Source organism: Microcaecilia unicolor, chromosome 9 (genome assembly GCF_901765095.1).
Source record: "Microcaecilia unicolor chromosome 9, aMicUni1.1, whole genome shotgun sequence".
In the NCBI taxonomy this organism is placed as follows: domain Eukaryota; kingdom Metazoa; phylum Chordata; class Amphibia; order Gymnophiona; family Siphonopidae; genus Microcaecilia; species Microcaecilia unicolor.
Window position 1 is genome coordinate 48,314,257 of NC_044039.1, and position 20,917 is coordinate 48,335,173.

Sequence of the window (20,917 nt, forward strand, 5' to 3'; positions counted from 1 at the left end):
CCGCTTGGCTTGTTGGCCTGTGTATAGCTTTGCTAGTTCTCTGTGGTTGTTTCTAGTGTAGGACTTGTTAGCTTGGGCACAGCCTTGCTTGTTAGCCTGGGTATAGCTTTGCTAGTTCTCTGTGTTGTTTCTAGTGTAGGACTTGTTAGCTTGGGCACAGCTTTGCCTGTTAGCCTGTGTGTAGCTTTGCTAGTTCACTGTGTATGTTTCCAGTGTATGACTTGTTAACTTGGGCACAGCTTTGGTTGTTAGCTGGTGTATAGTTTACTAAGTCTCCTGAGTTTGCTTAGTGTATGTTTCTTGTGTATGACTGGTTTGCCTGGGCATAGCTTTCCTATTAGCTTGGGTACAGTTTACTAGTCATTGTGTTTAAACCTGCCTACTGACGGAACCCGGACATTCCCTGCCTGTCTGCCTTGCCTTCGCCTAGGTGCCAGGGGGCACTCCTGGATCCTCATTCCTACTGTTCCTGCTTGCAAGTTCCAGTTCCGGTTTTTCCTGTAAGCCCTACCGACCGCCCGAACCTGAGGGCTCAACCCTCGGGGAAAGGTGGTTAAGCGTAGGTGAAACCTAGGTCCAGTGTTTCCAGTCCAGCGGGTTCCGGTCCCGTGGGTTCCGCTCCAGTGTGTTCCAGTCCAGCGGGTTTCACTCCTGTATGTTCCAGTCCAGTGGGGCCCCTCCAGTGTGTTCCAGTCCAGCGGGCTCTACTCCAGTGCGCACCCGTCCGGTGCGTTCCAGTTCCGTGTATTCCTGTGTGGAACTCCAGTCCGGGGTTCCGGTCCAGTTTGTCTCATCTCTACCTTGAAGGTGATCTTGCCTGCCACTGCCGCTCCACGGTAGTGGCCCAAGGACTCACGAAACCAGTGCTCCCGGGGAAGAAGCCTGACCAGTTGCCAAGGTCCTCGAGCACGCGACAACTGGGTTGAGCAACCACTCCTGTCACCCCTGCCTAAGACCGGCCCTGGCAGTCTGCCCTACCGCCCTTCCCTCAGTACGCAACTGTCCAGTTCGGCACCCCTGTGAGTTTGCTGCGGCACACAGTTTAGGAAACGCTGCATTAGAGGACAGGTTGTTAGTGGGAGAGAGGATGTTTAAGGGAACAGAAGGAGAGAGAGAGAGTAGGGTGGGTGGTTTAAAGGTAAAATGAGTTATAACAGGATTATGTTTCTAGTTATGCTTTACTTCTGCCTGCTTGTTGGTGTATGCAAGTGTTTATATCTTTGTTTGTTATACTCTTTAATGAACGCTGAATAATTTTTAAATGAAAAAAAACCCAACCTAAGAATAGTCCTTGTCACTAACTACAGCAGCAAGCTGTGCTGGAGAGAGCTACTATTTTATCACATAGGTGATACCTGTTTTACACCTAGTGGTCTGAATCAGCCCCACAAAGGGCAAAACATGGCCTGTGTTGGGCATCTGGTTCTTTTATCTATTGTGAATCAAATTCTTTGACATATAAGATTTTCTTCAGATCTACTTCTTTGCTTTTACCACATTGGATCTTGTGGATCGTCTGCCCTATTGTATTTTTGGACTAACTCAGTAGTGTAGAGTTCTTATTAGCCAGGAAAAAAACCAACCTAGGCTATGATATACCTCTTGTTGAATAAACCTAAGAATAACCTACAGAATTTGTATTATATAAGTTTTAGAAGCAACATGTGGTGCCACCTCATGTTGTGGCGTGGAAAGCTGCTTATGAAGATATCATGAGCAGATGCCAGGTAAAGGCTAATCTATTTTTTAAAGAGTAAGTTCTAACTCTCCAGCTTGTCAGGAGTTTTCATTTGCTTCTGTTCTAGTACAGTGAATCTCAACATTATCTGTTCAGGATCCACTGAAGAGTAACAGCAAAATCATGCAGCCCATCTCAGCATCTAATTATAGCAGGCAAAAATAAGTTATGTATCCTAGAGATTTTTAGTTAAGTAAAAATCCTTGTTTCAAGACTGCTTGGTGATTAGGCCTGATAATTTGATTCTAACTCTAGAAACTGCAGCTTTGCTGCAAGCCCAAATGTTCTAATGAAGCAAATGTTTAAGACCCGTGTAGTAACATTTGTATGCATTTGTGGGATTTCAACCTATGGGCTATGAAACGCTGATGTTGCTTTGCATGTGCATATGAATACATCACTGCAAGTTTTCTTTTTTTTTTAAGTTAGCTGATGAGAAAACTTGATTAATATAGATATAGGTAGTCTTCTAAAGCCACCATCTCTAGTTCAAAATGGCTTTCAGGTTCCAGAGCCTTAGGTTGGATGAATTTAAATAACTCCTCTAGTCTTCACACTAACCCCAGCTTTTCATATTCTTAATAATCCATATCCTTTAGCAAGACTGTTAACAGCCTAGAACTCTACAGCTTTGATTTCTGTAAATTTTCTTTTTTTCTCTCTCTCTCTAAGGATTTCTCAGCGTGTGGAGACCAGTAGGACCCAATTACAGTTAATAAATGAGAGAGTTGCACTTGCTCATGCCAAAATCAAGAAGATACAGGGAAGCAAGAAGGCTATCAAGGTAGAACTTAAACTTGGTTTAGAGTGAATCTTTGTCTTCATTATGCTTTCTGTCTGCATTTCTTTCTGACTCTTACTCTGTACTGTTATCATCAATCAACCTTAACCTAATACCATATTTATGGCCCCACACAAAACCTCATTTTGTAGCAGTACTTCTCCCTTGACTACCTTTCATTCATGCCTGTCCACCAAATCACTAAGCTGTGGAGAGAAGTTCATTTCTTAATGTAGTATTTTTGTTTATACATTAGCTGCATCCTGTCCATGTGTTTGATTCTTTTTGCTTTTTTAACAGGTATTTTCTAGTGCCAAGTATCCAGCACAAGACAAGTTGCAGGAATACAGTTCGATTTTCGCAGGTGTTGAGAATCAAAGCCCCCAAAAGCGACCACGGCATAAGATTCAGAGTAAACACCGGCTACTAGAAGAGAAGACCTTACAGGTAAATAAAATACAGAATAGAAACAAGAGGTTTTGTGGCGTCTGCCTACCTACATCTGTTGAACGCATTGCCATCTGTGTGCTGTAACCCAGTGTTTCCCAAGCCCAGTCCTGGAGTACCCCTTGCCAGTCAGGTTTTCAGGATATCCTCAATGAATATGCATGAAAGAGATTTGCATATAATGGAGGCAGTGTATGCAAATAAATTTCATGCATATTCTTTGTGGATATCCTGAAAACCTGACTGGCAAGGTACTCCAGGACTGGACTTGGGAAACACTGCTGTAACCCAGCTAATTATTCCTCCCGATTTGTCAACTTGCAGCACATACTGACTCAGAACACCAATAGACCCGCCTCCCTGTGACGTCAGAGAGGAGTGCGGCGTCTATAAGAGGTTGAGGGTGATGCCAGAGGCGTTACTCACTGGAGAGCCATCCGCCAACAAAGGAGCGCTCCTTCGTGTGAACTTGGGGCGAACTGAGGAAGGATTGGTTGTGGTGAACTTTGAGGTGCTATTGAATATTAGTATATTTGAGAAGGTATTAATGATAATGGATGAAAGTTTTATTTTCTGAGCACAAGCAGACCAATAATTCTCACATGTGAGGTGACATGTCCCACTTCGCATGGTTCAGAGATTGAAAAAAGCTTTTTGTAGCTTTAAGAGGGCATGTAGCACTCCCACCATGTTTGTGTGAGTACCTTTCTGCCTGCCTCGAGAGCGTGGGACCTCCAGTTCTCTTTTTTCCACAGTGAGGAGAGGACGCCATTTTTATCACAGCTCGGTTCGAGAGTGTTTTTTTTTTCTGAGTGCCTGTTTTGTGCCTTTCCATCTGTGCTGCTTTATTTTTTACTTTGTTTTATTTTGGGGCAATTTTTCCCCCTTACCCTTGAGTTTTAGTTTCTTTTTGTCCTCTCTTTGTGTCCTTTATTTTTACCATGCTCGGTAGGCCACACTTAGGCCTGAGCTCTGGTCGGGCTTGTTCCTATTTTTTATTTCTGGTGCTTTGCCTTTTTTTTTCCGGCCCATTGAGTCTTTTGATTTAGCCACAGCTGTTTTTCCTTCCATGTCATTGAAGGTTTCTAGTGGTTTTAAGCGCTGTTGCAGTTCCAATAGGAGCATATCTGGCAAAGACACCCATTCTTGGTGTCTTCAGTGTTTGGGACCTGAACATTCCCATTCTAACTTTGTTCTTTTTCTTTGTATGTAGAAAAGAACCCAGTTGGCCAGAGAGGATCAGTGAAAAAAACATTTTGGAGCCAGGTCAGCAGCCTTGGTTGGTCCACATGGCTGCTAGGCCTGTAAACACTCGCAATGGGTCTCCTCTTGCCTTGATGCTGGTTGCTGTGCAGGCCCCCCGGGACCGGTCAGAATCACACCTAACCCCGAGGCTATGTGAGGATTCGATGTTCTTGTAGACACTGAGGAGCATCGATGACTGGCATTGATCGCCCTCGACACATGGTGCTGGTAGCTCCAGGATACTGAGGAAACGCCCGGTACCTGAGAAGCGCTGGAGCCATGGGAATTGCTCCCCCTCCATACATGAGGTGCTGGTGCATGGGTCTCAGCACAGCCAGGACTAAGCACCCACTCCAACCTCGACTGTTCAGCTGCATGTCTCGACGTCCCAGCTTCCCTAATGTCTGACCTCGATGAACACCTCCAGGCCTAGGTCCCTGAGCTTTTGGTGGGTCTCATACAACAGAATGCATCGGTGTCTGGGGTGCTTGCGCCTGCCATGCTGCTCCGCATGGTCATCAGCCTGCAGTGAGATCTCCAATGCCGGTGCCGCCTGTGTTGGGACCCCCTCGATGTCGGTGGAGGAAGCTTCACCAGAGTCGAGGCTGGAACCGATGCCTTGACTCCCCTTTTGGGGACATAGTTCCTCCTTGTCAAGGTGGGCTCGATCTCAGCCTTTTCGTGAAGAGCTTTCTGGCTGACACCGATGAGGAGCACTCATGGAAATCAGGTGAGGATCCACGGTACCTTTTGGAGGAGGAGTCTTATGGCATCCCATCTGATCCCTCTCCTCTACAGGAAAGGAGAAAATCTCTACCTGAGAGCCTTTCCTTCCCATCTTTTCTTAAGAAAATAGCAGCTGCCATTCCCATTCCTTTGGAAGTGGAGGATGAGCCCAGGGCTAAGATGTTTGAGCTCCTGGACTAAGAGTCTCCTAGAAGAGGCTATGATAGTCTCGCTTCACAAGATCTTGTTGGATGTTCAAGTGAAGAACTGGGAGTTCCCTTTGTCAGTCCCTATCTTCCCTAAGAAGATTAACAGGAACCAAAAGGTAACTGAACACAAACGTCCCACGGGAAAATAGCAGCACACAAGAAAGTGGGAATCAAAGGAAAGCTGAACAAACCCCGGGATCAACAAATACAATTTATTGCTGTGATATATAAAAGTGCATATAAATGTGCATAAAACTGAAAATTGATACTCAAGATTCGACACGACATCAAGTTTCATAACGGATGTGCCTGCCTCAGGAGTCTACAGTAAATAGTGAAACACAAAAAATGTTAGCACATAAAAAAGTCAGTGGTTAGAAAAATAAGACAATTATATACTATGTACACCATTGACAGTATATAATTGCCTGTTTTTCTAACCACTGGCTTTTTTTTTATGTGCTAACATTTTTTCTGTTTCACTATTTACTATACTTTAAAGTAATTATAATGTTCATGTTATGTATTTTAGGTAGTCCAACACAAACAACTAGCAAGGTGGACAAACAGGATCTGCTACAATCAGGACAAAGTAAACAAAATTGGGGGAGTAGCATGATCAACACGACTCTTCCAAAAATCCCAGGAGATGTAATGATGGAATAAAGGCAATGTTAATCAACACGGCACCGTGTTTTCGCAAAGGGCCTGCATCAGGAGTCTAAAACACAACAAATAGAAACAATAAATACAATCTTGCAAAAATATGGAAAATTATGTAATCATATAAAATCATATAAGACCATTATCATATTTAAAAAAGGAGATACAATCGTATGTGAAAAAATGTAAAGGAGCATGACATAAATACAACCACATGAGAGAAGTAAAATCTTTGAGTTCATACATATATAGAGAACATTACATGAATATGTGCTTGTATGTAGTGATTAGCATAGTATAAAAATTGAAACAAGAAATAATAGCATATATGGAGAGCATCACATGAATTGCAATCAAACCAGCAGACAAAGGTGGGGGCATCGTCATGGGTAAAGAAGAATATACTTCAGAAATTTATTGCCATCAGACTCCACAACTCAGCTACAACAAGAAATCAAAAATGTCATCAAGGTTGCATCCAAAGCTGGGTTCCTGACCAACGAAGAATGCCAGTATCTCCAAGTAGGGGCGTATCTGCGTGGGGCCACAGGGGCCTGGGCCCCCGCAGATTTCGCCCTGGACCCGCCTACCGCCGTCAACCCTTTCCCCGCCTACCGCCGTCACCTACCCCCGAGGTCCGCTTCCTCCTGCCGGTTTATTAAAATATTATTTCAGCTGGCGGGGGACCCCAACCCCCGCCAGCCCAGCCGAGGTCTTCTTTAACTTCTTCATCCTCGTGCTGTGAAAGCTGTATCCTTCCAGTTGGACAGAGTCTGACGTCGCAGCACGTTGACGTCCTGCACGTACAACATGCTGCGACGTCAGACTCCTGTCCAACTGGAAGGATGCAGCTTTCACAGCACGAGGATGAAGAAGTTAAAGAAGACCTCGGCTGGGCTGGCAGGGGTTGGGGTCCCCCGCCAGCTGAAGTAATATTTTAAAAAACCGGCAGGAGGAAGCGGACCTTGGGGGTAGGTGACGGCGGTAGGCGGGGAAAGGGTTGATGGCGGTAGGGGGGGGGGCGGCGGCCGGGAGGGGCTATAATGTGCCCCCTCACTCTAGCCCCTGCCCCCCCTACCGCCGAACCTCAGATACGCCCCTGTCTCCAAGTACAACACCCCATCACTCCAACCATATATATTACCTAGGATACATAAATCTCTCACTAATCCTCCAGGTAGACCGATCATCTCTGCCAATGGGACCATTCTAGAATCTCTCTCCACATTTGTTGACTTTTTTCTCAGGCCTTTCATACCACAAATCCCTTCTTATATCTGTGATTCATCTCATATGATACAGCTACTTCAAGACTTCAAAGACCTTTCTGGATTGGTCCTTGTTACTATAGATATCAAGGCCATCTACACCAATGTTCCCCAGCTGGAATCATTCATCATCATAGAAGAAATCTTGAGAGCCAGAACCACGCACAGGGGATACCGAATCGTCTAATTGTCACCCTTGCAAGTATAGCGTGACTAATAACTTCTTTTGTTTTCAGAATACATGTTATCAGGAGATTAAGGGCACTACAATGGGTGCATCCATGGCCTCTGATTTAGCCAGTTTATACGTTACACATTTTGAAAGAGTAACCCTCAATTCCCACTAAACCCTTATTATCAAAACAAGATGGGCGTCCATCTTTTGTTTCGATAATACGGTCGGGGATGCCCAAATTGCGAAATTTTGGTCGACCTTAGAGATGGTCGTCCCCGACTTTCGGCCATAATGGAAAGTGAGGCCGCCCATCTCAGAAACGACCAAATCCAAGCCATTTGGTCGTGGGAGGAGCCAGCATTCGTAGTGCACTGGTCCCCCTGACATGCCAAGACACCAAGCGGGCATCCTAGGGGGCACTGCAGTGGACTTCAGAAATTGCTCCCAGGTGCATAGCTCCATTACCTTGTGTGCTGAGCCCCCCCAAAACCCACTCCTCACAATTGTACACCTCTACCATAGCCCTTATGGGTGAAGGGGGGCACCTAGATGTGGGTACAGTGGGTTTTGGGTGGGTTTTGCAGGGCTCACAAGTATAACAGGTAGGGGGGGATGGGCCTGGGTCCGCCTGCCTGAAGTGCACTGCACTCGCTAAAACTACTGCTGGGACCTGCATACTGCTGTCATGGAGCTGGGTATGATATTTGAGGCTGGCATAGAGGCTGGAAAAAATATTAAAAAAAATTTTTTTTGAGGGTGGGAGGGGGTTGGTGACCACTGGGGGAGTAAGGGGAGGTCATCCCCGATTCCCTCCGGTGGTCATCCGGTCATTTAGGGCACATTTTTGTGGCTTGGTCGTAAGAAAAAGAGGACCAAATAAAGTCGTCCAAGTGTTCGTCAGGGACGCCCTTCTTTTTTCCATTATCGATCGAGGACGCCCATGTGTTAGGCACGCCCCAGTCCTTCCTTCGCTACGCTTCCGACACGCCCCCGTGAACTTTGGTTGTCCAAGCGAAGGAAAGCAGTTGAGGATGCCCAAAATCGGCTTTTGATTATGCTAATTTGGGCGACACTGTGAGAAGGACACTCATCTTGCGATTCGTGTCGAAAGATGGGCGCCCTTCTCTTTCGAAAATAAGCCTGATAGTGTTACTCAGAGGCAAGCCACCTCCTTTCATTTTTTTTTCCTACTCAACACTTTATGTTTCAACATTTTTATTGATGACTGTTCAAAATATACAACACCTTCATACAAGGTTAAGAACAACAAATCTAAACTTTACAAATCGTCATCTGATTTCATAATATTTAACTCCCCCCCTCCCCGAACACTATATATGTATTTCCACCCACTCTCCCCCAACTAACGTCCCCCTCCCCTCCCGGTCCCACCTGGACTTGTACTCTGATAGTCCAAGTGCCCCCCCCCCCCCCCTTTCCCTGGTTCCTACTACAGAGCAGAAATAAACATAAAGACTCATCTTAAGTCTAACATAGAAGGCATACATTTTTTTTAATTTTTGTTACATTTGTACCCCGCACTTTCCCACTCATGGCAGGCTCAATGCGGCGGGCAATGGAGGGTTAAGTGACTTGCCCACAGTCACAAGGAGCTGCTTGTGCCAGGAATCGAACTCAGTTCCTCAGTTCCCCAGGACCGAAGACCACCACCCTAACCACTAGGCCACTCCTCCACATCACATTATTGTGTCATGTTAAGAAGCATACTACGTCCCCTTGGACTCAATCCTTGTATATAAGAACTCCAAATCTGTGTAAATTGTTGTAACCGTTTCCGTGATCCTTTCACCTCTCTAGCTTCCCATGTTGCTAACATATGTACCTGATTCCTCCAATGCCAATAAGCTGGCGGTTCTGAGGATATCCAGCATTGTAAAATACACTTACGAGCCACAAGACACAGCCTGCGACACAATAAACAGGCACCCTTGGTTAGTGTATGAAAAGCTTGTTGCGTGTCTAACACGAAATGTGCCCAGGTCCCAGTCACGGGGGTCCCCATTGTTTTACACATGTATCTCTGGATGCGTTCCCAGAAAGCGTGCACCCCTGGGCATTCCCAAAAGGCATGAAAAAGGGTATGAGGTGACTGTCCACACTTGACACACCTGGCTTCCTGTGAGGTTCCCACATGGGCCAACTGTTGTCTTGACATGTAGGCCTGCATAACCACTCTATAGCCACACTCTCGTAGTCTCTCATCAGAGGTCAAAGCCGGGACACCCCTCAACGTTGCCCCCACATCCCAACCTACCAGTGACCCCCCCCCCCCCCCCCCCCCCCGATTCCTGTTCCCATTTATTTTTAATTTCTGAAAAATTTTTTGTATTGTTTCTTTTCGCTAGTGCCCGGTGCAATGTCGACACTGACATACCCTCTGTTTCCAGTTCTTGAAAGAATGCCTGTATGTCCCAGTCGAGTTTTCAACAAATCTTGATTCAGGGCTAGTATGTAATGTTTAACTTGGGTATATGCAAAGCGATTCCCCCAATTTTCTCCGATCTTAGCTTGCATCTCTTCATAACTTAATAGGTCCCCTGTTCCTCCCATTTAATGTTCCACTCTCGTGATTCCAAGGCTCTCCCACCTGAGAAATTGCCCGGGCCTAAAATCCATGTTGCCTCTAAAAGCTAGTTGATCCAAGACCGATGGGTTCCCCCCTAATTTCTTAACCAGTAGCTTCCACATCTCCCTTAACGGTTGAAGTAACGTGCAGTATTTTAGATGATGCGGGAGCTGAGCCAGTTTGTGGTGTAGCAATGTAATGAGGTCATAGGGGGCAAAATACTCTCCCTCTAACTCTATCGGAGTAAACTCACTTGTTTGACAAACCCAATCTCCTAGATGACGCAATAAGCATGCTTGATTTTACAAGTATAAATCAGGTATCCCAAGCCCTCCTTGTTGCCACCCTCCCTCCCCCCACCACCATACTAGAGAACCACAATTTAGGTTTCTTCTTTGCCCAGCAAAAATTACTAAAGATTCTATATATACTTTTCAGGTCTTTTGGGGGCAAGCGAAGCGGGAGCACCTGCAGTACATATAGCCAACGAGGGAATACCACCATTTGTATTAGGTTCACCCTACCTCGCAGGGATAATGGGAGGCCTTCCCACTTCCCCAGTTGATTCTTCGTATCCTCTAATAAGGTGGTGATGTTGAGAGCATATAACTGCTCCAAGTCCATGGTCAGCCTTATTCCCAAATATTTAAATGATCCCACAGCTCAACTCAAGGGAAAGTCCTGACCCAACAGCTGTTTCACCTCCAACGAGGATGCTAACGCTTCTGATTTACTTAAGTTTGAACTCAACCCTGCGTAATGTTCATATTCCCTCAAAATGTCCATTAATGCTAAGAACGAATCCCAAGGTTCTGACAACAGCATTAACAAGTCGTCAGCAAATGCTGCTATCTTAAAGTCACACTGACCACACTGTATTCCTTTTACAGACAGATTATCCAAGATGTCTCGTATCAACGGATCTAATGATAGTACGAATAACAACAGAGACAATGGGCAGCCCTGTAGCGTGCCTCTACATATGGGGAATAGCGCTGATTCCACTCCATTTACCAGAATCTTAGCTCGAGGAGAGTGATAGAGCGCTTTAACTGCAGATACAAAACACCCTACAAAGCCATAGGCCTCCATAGTATTGAACAAAAGATCCATCATACCTTATCAAATGCCTTTTCCGCATCAAAGCTTATAAGTAATGAAGGGGATCCTCTCCGCCTCAGCGTCTCCAACGCCCCCAGTATCCTCCTCAGATTATTGGCTACCCTCCACGAATCCCACTTGTGACTCATGTATCACTTTTGGTAAAACTCTGGCCATATGAGTCGCCATTATCTTAGCCAACAACTTCGCTTCCACGTTTAGTAATGATATAGGGCGGTACGACTCTGGTTTCAATGGAACTTTACCCGGCTTTGGCAGTACTACAATCTGCGCCCATGACAGGCCCGGTGGTAACTGTTCTACCTCAACCGTTCTATTGAGATACCTGGTTAAAGCTGGTGTTATAGACTCCCCCAGCATTTTATAAAACTCCATTCTAAATCTATCCGATCTTGGAGCCTTCAGCAGATGGCCCTTTGCAATCCCCAGAGTTACCTCGTCCTCCTGTATTGGCTGATTCAACATATCTAAATCCTTCTGAGTAAGCGTGGGCAACTCAAGATTATTCAAATAAAGAGAACCTGGTAATCCCTGATCTGCAGGGCTTTCATACAAATGGCCATAAAATCTGGAAAAAACTTCACAGATTTCAACATCTTTGCGCACCACGGTTCCTTGGCTATCTCTCAATTGGAGGACTCTCTCCTTGCTACCTCTAGGCTGTGCTAGGCACGCCAAAAGGCGGCCTGTTTTGTTACCATATCTGTACAACTTATATCTATAATACATTTGAGATTGGGCAGCTCGCTGATGCAGCAATTCATTCAGCGCCACCTGCAGCTCCAACAGTCTACTTCTGTGTGCCACCGCTAGAGTCTGTCCATACAACTTGCAAGCCTTACACACCAAAGAGCTTAGTAACGTAGTGCTAGCTAGCAGGCAAGCAGGCTTCTACTGTGGGGGACTGATGTCAGGAGATGGTTACGAACGCAGTGAGACACACTGGAACGTTGAAGGAGCAAATTATTATATTAGATTACTCTGAATGTTAAGTGGGAAGTAACATGGTTAATGATGACAGATAAAGATCTGAACGGTCCATCCAGTCTGCCCAACAGTCACATTCATTATCAATTCAAGATTAAATCAACAATGAACGTGAGATTATATACTTGACCACTGTTAAGGGACATAGACCATGATCCGCCCGGCTCTGTCCTTATATTCCAATTTCTGGAGTTGCCGTCAAAACCCACTCCAGCGTATCCAAATCTGTCTCATCAGTTGCGTAATACAGACCATAAAAAAAGTGTTTGGCACTGTCCTCACGTTCCAAATTACTGGAGTTCCAATCGAAGCCCTCTCCAGCCCATCCTAAACTGGATTGCTATATGAGGGACAAGACCGTACAAGCCAGTCCAGCACCGGCCTTTGTTTTTATAGCCAGAGTTGCCATCTAAGCACCACTTGACATGCAAACACATATGCAACCCTTTAAGTTTTGTTTTTTTTATACCATTTATTTTCTAACAAGCCGTAAACCCCGTTACAACGAGCAAAATTTCTGTTGTATGCAATGAAATAGCAAAACGGGGAAGATTTTTTATTTCTGAAATGTAATTTTAAAAGTTGATGAACGTAATGTCAGTTGTACAGGTTTATATACTATGTTCTTTGTATAAACAACATTAGATCCTTCAGAATTTGAACCTTGTTATTGTTAGACTTATGTGATTTCACATATCCCTTATTGTTCAAATTTTTTCTGTGTGTGTGTGATAGAAAGCGTGGGTGCGCCTGTCTGAAAGAGAGAGAGAGTGTGTGAGAGAGAAAGGAAGTGTGTGTGTATGCATCTGTCTGAAAGAGAGACAGAGTCAAGGAAGGAGAAGATAAATTTCTCCCTGCTTTCCCGAGCTTCCCTCTTTCTTTTAGTCTTAGAATCTCCAGATTTCGTGCTACTCTGACATAATGTGAATAGCTGATAATTTCACCATGTAAAGCTGCTTTGGCTGCATCCCAGTACAAAAACGGGTCCATCACATGGTCTGCATTCAAAACCTCGTAGTCATGCCAACGCTCCGTTATCTTCTCCCTAAAAGCCTCATTTCCATATAGCTCTACTGGGAATTTCCATGAGCCATAATGAGATTTCAACTGACCCAACTCCCATTCCATACACACCCACGCGTGGTCCGAAATAGCATAGGGTCCAATATTTACCGCTGTAACTTTACCAATTTCGGATACCCTAAACATTCTTGGAGTTACCATCGATCGACACCTAACACTCGAGAACCACGCGAAAAACACAACCAAGAAGATGTTCCACTCAATGTGGAAATTAAAAAGAGTAAGACCTTTCTTCCCAAGAACTGTTTTCCGTAACCTGGTACAATCAATGGTGCTCAGTCATCTAGACTACTGCAACGCACTCTACGCCGGCTGCAAAGAGCAAATAATCAAAAAACTTCAAACAGCCCAGAATACTGCAGCCAGACTCATATTCGGTAAGACAAAATATGAAAGTGCTAAGCCCCTAATAGAGAAACTACACTGGCTCCCACTTAAAGAACGCATCGCGTTCAAAATATGCTCCCTAGTTCACAAAATCTTACACGGAGATGCACCAGCCTACATGTCAGACCTGATAGACCTACCACCCAGGAATGTCAAAAGATCATCCCGCACATTCCTGAATCTACATTTCCCTAACTGCAAAGGTCTAAAATACAAACTAATGCACGCGTCGAACTTTACTTACTTGAGCACACAGTTGTGGAATGCATTGCCGCGCAACATAAAAACGATCTACGAACTAACGAACTTCCGCAAACTACTGAAGACCCATCTCTTTAACAAGGCATACCACAAAGATCAACCAATGTGAATATACACAACTCCTCCACATATATTCAGAACTGTCTTATAATAGTTGCTTGTTATACTACTATCATGTTTTATCATTATCATGTTACGCAAGATCCTTCTGTATCACTAAATGCTTATTTTCTAATATATGACCACCATTCATGATGTATTGTAAGCCACATTGAGCCTGCAAAGAGGTGGGAAAATGTGGGATACCAATGCAATAAATAAATAAATAAACACGTCCCTTGTAATGAGTAGGTAGTCAATCCGTGCCTGTGTAGAGTATGCACGTGACAGATGTGTGTAATCCCTCTCCGCTGGATGCAACACTCTCTAAGTATCTACTAAGTCCGCCAAGCGGCTTAATCTCTGCAAGCCTCTGCTAGATGCCCACGCATCACTCCTCTGACCTTGTGAACTATCCATCAGGGGGTCCCATACCGTATTAAAGTCTCCATCCACCACCATATACTCATTAGGATATCTAAGTAGCTGTCCTATCACTAAATTATAAAGCTTCCTATCATATTGATTGGGTGTGTAAACATTGCACACTAGGACCTTTTGACACTGAAAATCCATTGCAACCAATACGTATCTCCCTTCCGGGGCCGAGAAAATAGGTCGAACTGCCGCTGCTACTCCCTTACGTACTAACACCGCCACCCCTCCCTTCCTACCCTGGGCATCAGCTGAAATACATTCCCCCACCCACCACGTCCTCAGCTTGGCATGCTCTGCTTGATTGAGATGTGTTTCTTGTAAAAGTGCAATATCTATTTTGTGCCTCTGTAAGTGTTGCAGGATTTTAGTCCTCTTTATCGGGGAGCTAATTCCCCCTACATTCCAAGTGACTAGTTTTACCATAAGGAGCTTGAGTGCTGCTCATAGTTATCAACATAATTCCACCTGTTCTCCCCAGGGCGGCATCCCAGCCCCTGCCTCCCCAGGCAAGCCCAAGATCTCTGCATATGCTTCCTCCTCCTTATAACCTCCCGCCTTCCTATACTTTCGTAAGCTCTGCTCCCAAAGTTGCTTGTACTAGTACTATAAGACTTAGACACCTCCCCACTCCTTCCCCTCCCGTTCTCCTCCCTTCCCTAACCCCCAAGACCTTTGTTCCGTGAAAGGGAACCATCACGTATTGACACCCCTCCCACCTCTCCTCCCCCCCCCCAGCCCCACATTACATATTTCCTTAAGGCTTCAGCTTAATCCTCCTCCCGTTATAAGAATACACTGTGGTACAAAAAGGCAAAGAATCACCACACAGACCCCTTTCCATCCATTACTTAGCTCGCATACCCCATACCCAATATTCAGTATAAACTGCAGCCCTCCGTTCCTAAACCCAAATTACTTTCCTGTTGTTTTGGGGCAATAATCAACTTTAACAGTCTTAACATTTTAACAACCTGCCTCATTTGTAATACTCATTGTCCCTTCATTTCACTGCCCAAGCAGCTGAAACCTGGGTATCCGGATCTCGCTCCTTCCCCTCGAGCAGTTCTTCAATGAGTTAAGATCCCGCTTCTGCCTCAGGGCGGTGCATCTCTGCCTGAGTTGTCCGTGAGTTCCTCTTCTAACTGAGTCACGAATTTCTTCACTGCTGACTCAAAGGAACGTGCTGTCCCCTTGTGCATGACCTTCAATATAGCAGGGTACATTAAGGTAAACCTTATTTTCATGGCGTACAGTTTTGCACAGAGCGATGAAAATGCTCGCCGCTTCCCGGAGACCCCCGCTGAATAATCCTGAAAGCACAGGATCCGTTTGTTCTTGTACATTAAAGTGTTTTCTGACCTCGAGGACTGTAGAATATATTGCTTGTGGGCAAAATTCAGCACCCTTAAAATAATCACTCGGTCTGGAGTCGTTTGCCTGGCGGGGACCTATACGATCCGCTCTTTCCACCCTTAGGGGCCCCATACTGATGGGGAAGTCGATTTTATCTGCAATCCATCTTTCCATTGTAGTTGCCAGGTCCTTACCCCCCCAGAGGCTCAGGGAGCCCCACCAGGCGCAAATTATTTCTCCTCGATCGATTTTCTAGGTCCTCCACTTTCTGCTCCAGGGCCGACAACTGTTTCCTGAAGCTTTTTTGCTCCCCCTCCACTTCCGACACTGTCGTCCACCTCACTTGTTCTTGTCTGGAATGCCACACATTCATGAGTCAAATCCTCCATTCGAGATTGCAGTTTCTCTAGTTTTATATCTATTGGACACAACAGCCTCTCTAAAAGTTCTTCTAACACTGTGCTCATTTCTGAGGTTATCTCCGCCACCCACGTGGAGGAGACCGAGGAGCCGGCACATCTCGACGTGGGCGCCATCTTGAATTCCACCAGTTTGTGTCTCAGTTTCTCTTTTTGTGCTGATTTCTATGCCATTTCTCCTCTCCCGGCCCCCCAATCAAATTTCCAAGTGTTCCGCACCTATTCCGCCGTCAGTTTCTTGTTTCTGGGGTGACCGAAAATGGCCCGATGCTCGGGGGGAGAAGTCAGGAGCCGGAGAGCACTTCACTTACGACTGCTGTCTGGCATGGCGTCACGTGATCTCCCTACTCAACACTTTTATGCCTCTCTCTGACATTTAATTTTTTTTTCCACTGCCCTCACTTCGCATTTACCATGGCTTTCTTAATTCATTTTTCAGTATCTTCTCCCCCGTAGCATCACTTATAGTCTATTAGATATTTCTTGTCCCCTTTTACCACCACTCTGTTTTCCTTTTTTCTTTTCTTCTTTCTCCTTTCAGCACCTTTTTTATATGGCATGTAGCACCCTTTTTTTTTTACATTGCCGGTTTGCATTGCCCTTTCTGTAATCCCATCCTTTTGCCCCTTAGGAGGAGAAAACACTTCAGCCTTAGAGAAAATTCTCTTCAGCTGGAATGGTTAGAATGGTGGACTTTGGTCCTGGGGAACTGGGTTCGAGTCCCACTGCAGGCACAGGCAGCTCCTTGTGACTCTGGGCAAGTCAGTTAATCCTCTATTGCACCAGGTACAAATAAGTACCTGTATATAATATGTAAGCCGCATTGAGCCTGCTATGAGTGGGAAAGCGCGGGGTACAAATGTAATAAAAATTTTTAAAAAGTAGACGCAGCAAGCAAACTTTTTTTGGTATTTCTCTAAGTCGGTACAAAAATGATTATTTCCTCTGGAGCAGTTTTTGTCACACAGCCAGCAAGACATTCAGGCTGAGCTACAAGGCTGCTAAGTTTGGCTTTCTTATTCTGCACTTATATACTGTTATAAGTTTCATTTCTTCTAAAACATGTGATTTCTCCTATTCTAACTTATTGTTCATTAAAGGATATTTCCCGTTTTCTTCATTATACAAATAAGTTATTTCCTTTATTCTTACCAGCCTTTCTTGCTCCAATTCACATGCACACTTTGTGCTCATTGGTCATTTTCTTATCCCAAACATGTGATCCCTTCATACAGCAACTGCAAACAAATTGCATGGGACACCTGACTCCTCCTCCTCCTACTATGTCTTTTTCATTTTCCCCCTGCCATTTTTAACCAGCTGTCTTACTGTAGCTCTCTTTATTCCGGTGCATATTGACTTTTTCTGGGGAGTAGTCAATTTTTTGGACACCACGGTCTCAATCAGTGATGGCTGTATACAAACATCTATATACAAGAAACCCACAGACAGATGCACCTACCTCCACAACTCCAGCTTCCATCCTTCACATACAAAAAGATCCATCATTTACAGCCAAGCCACAAGATACCACCGTATCTGCTCTGACCCAGGGGACAGAGACAGACACCTTAAAAGCCTGAGTGCATCCTTCAAACAGAAAGGCTACAACCCCAAAATAATCTCCAAGAATATTGCCTCCTCCCTCAAAACACCCAGGGAGAATCTGCTACAGTACAAGGAGAAAAAATCCACAGAGAGAATTCCCCTTGTAGTGACATACAATCCAGAGCTGGAAAAACTGAGGAAAATCATAAGAGATCTACAACCTATACTCCAGGAGGATGAATTACTGAAAGAGATATTCCCATCCCCACCAGTACTGGCCTTCCGACAACCACCCAACTTAAAACACAAGCTAATCAGAAGTAAACTTCCATCACAGACTGAAAAGGAACAGAAGGGCATACGTCCCTGTAATTTATCCAGTTGCAAACTATGCCAAAATATTTCACAGGACCCCACAGTTACCCACAAAGGAAAGATATTCAACATAAAGGGATCTTTCACTTGCTCATCTTCCAATGTGGTATATATCATTCAGTGTAAAAAATGTAACGAAGGATGCTATATTGGAGAAGCAGGCCAGATGCTTAAGACAAGATTCAATTTACATAGACATCACATGAACAATACAGCCAGTAGGGCCCCCACCACGGTGGGACAGCACTTCACAGAACCAGGACACTGTACCAGTGATTTCACAGTGAGAATACTGAAAGGTAACTTTAAAACCATACAAGAACGTAAGACCTTTGAAGTCAGAATGATTGAATATTTTAACACCCAACAGAAAGGACTTAACAAGGACCTGGGGTTCCTAGCCCATTATAAACCATAAAGCTGTATGTCTCTGTTGATCACCCCACCCCTCACCTATCCACACCCATCCTGTTAGAATATCAATGATATGCTTTGATGTCCCCATGCATACCTCCGACCCACCCCCATCCTCCCACCCTGTCAGACTGTCATAGTAATGCTTGAATGTTTTCACTTATATACACTGTCAGCTAGCACATTTGCTTATTTCCGATCTGACGAAGAAGGGCAACTTTCGAAAGCTAATCAAGAAATGTATTAAGTTATGTCCAATAAAAAAGGTATCATCTTATTTTCTTTTCCATGTTTTATTTTGTTTGATTTCTATTAATAACCTTAAGAGTGGACTAACACGGCTACCACACTCCTTTACTTTTTTCTTTGAGAATGTGGAGATTTGATTGTTGTGTTGGTTACCAGCTCTTAGATCTCCACTGCTCCTTGAAGCTAGCAAAGCTGTTTGTTTCCAGTTTTCTGCTATTTAATGGCTTGTAAAACTACAAGCAGATTGTATAGACTGAAGTGGAAATGCTGTCACCAGCGTGAGATCACCAGGGGCAGGGGAGGAGAATGATTTAAAATGTTATTGTGCTGCAGCAAGGCATGTGCAGTTGCTGCCCCAAGGGATACCCCAGCTTTGATGTTGCACTTTCTCTACTGAATATAATCAGTCAAGTTTGCCTCCTTCAAGTGTATGTGATCACTTGACTGATATAAAGCTAGATTGAGAGGAGATGAAGGAAGTAGTAAGGCTTCTTTTACATTTGTGCAGGAAAGAAGCTTCTAAGAAATATTGTTCATACTCTTTGTTTATTCATGAACTTGATATACAGCCTTTACCTGAACAAGGTCAAAGTGGTTTATTTAAAAGCAATATAAAAAGACAGAAGGGAGCTCCATTAAAAACTGTAAAGAATACAATCATACAGTTGAAACGGAGAGAGAGAGAGGGAGAAGGACTTAAAACTAAACAGAACAGAAACAAAGTGCAGTCTTGTGTTCCTGCACAGCTCACAGATTCAGAGGTAATCAGTCCATTGTCAGATTAAAAGCGAGATTAAAAGAAATAACTTTTTAGAAGTGACTTAAACTTATGTGAAGAAAGCTCAGATCGGATATAAGGAGGAAGATTATTCCAAAGACTGGGGGCAAGAAAGAAAAATGCAGATCTAATGGATTCCATAGTGAGCTTGCTTAGGAGGCAGAAGAACCAGGCAGTAAGCATCGAGGGAACGAGCAAGGGTATAGGGAACATTTACTGAAGAGAGAGGTAAGGCGGACATCCAATATATAGGGCCTTATGAGGAAGGACCAATGTTAAACCAAGATTGCTAGGACAGAGGGAGCCAATGTAACTGCAGAAACAAGGGAGTAACATGTCATGTTGCTTGGTCCTCATTAGAAGGCGGGCAGCTGGATTTTGCAAGGTCTGAAGCTGGCAAAGATGAGTTTGAGCAATACCTGCATAAATAATGTTACAGGATCTAAATTAGAATAATGAAAGAATGAATCAGTGTATGCATTGAAGCAAAATCCAAATACTTACTAATGGAATGTAGCCAACGTAACCAAAAGAAACCTCTTTTAACAACCTGGGATTCCTGGGGTTCAAAAGAAAGGTGAGAATCAATAATAACCCCCAAGTAATGAAAGGAGGGAACTGGAGACATGGGAAGATTTAAAAACAAAAAAGTGTAAGGGGATTGAAGATTGGGAGTGAAACCCTGCTACCCAACAGACAGTGGTCTTTGAAGTATTTAGAACAAGTCTATGTGAGGAAAGCCAAGTAGATAGTGCCATATTAATATGGACTTTATCTAATCATACCTAGATATATTCACACAGAAAACATAAAACTGAATCTCACTCCCATTGTCTTTTATGCATGCTATTTGTATACCTATGCCCAACTGTTCTCATTTTCTTTGTGATAACATACAGTGTATTATAGCTAATTTAGAGTACTGTTCTCATTAATATATGCTTTGGTATGCATCTTATATGTGTATATTGCATATTGTTAACTATACCAACTGTGTAAATTTAGATAGAATAGAACTGAACACAGATGTAATTTCCCTGTCTTGAGCTTAAGAGTATTGTAAATTATTTACCATGATGGAAAGGAAGAATTTCTCTAATTAACTTCTTGAATCCATCTGGAGAACCTTCTATATCTAGTAAGGTTTTAGAAGAGAAGTGTATTAGGATTTGGTCATTCTTAACAAAATTAGTCAAATGATCCATTTATTATTGACAAGGCGGCAGGAGCTTGTTCAGATAAAATAATACTGAGCTCTTGCAGCACAATGCTGCAGTGAGGTTGAATGGGGATATCTGATTGGGGAGATGATGTTTTTGTACTTCTGCTCTTAACAACCTGAAGAAAATACTGAAATCCATCCTAATAATGGGAACTGACAGATAATTATGTCAATGTTGATATGTTCTTGAATTATTAAAGAACACAAATGTCTTGCCTGCTTTCTATTCCATACTTGAATGGCAACATGTTCCAAAGTTATTTTAAGATCTTGGCCTCAGGAAATTAGATTCACATAATTTTATGTACCCCATAAAGACCACCTACAGTGAATGAGAAAAAAA

General features: G+C 43.9%; 1 protein-coding gene across 4 annotated transcripts in view; it reads left to right on the forward strand.

Moving 5' to 3' along the window:
- The window catches only part of WASHC1 (WASH complex subunit 1), a 273,146-nt gene that overhangs the window by 151,157 nt on the left and 101,072 nt on the right, over positions 1–20,917 (forward strand). For all 4 annotated transcript variants that reach the window (XM_030214831.1, XM_030214830.1, XM_030214832.1 and 1 more), the window contains exons 3-4: positions 2,411–2,522; positions 2,820–2,966. In XM_030214831.1, the coding sequence (XP_030070691.1) occupies positions 2,411–2,522; positions 2,820–2,966 (259 nt within the window). The remainder of the gene's footprint in view (positions 1–2,410; positions 2,523–2,819; positions 2,967–20,917) is intronic.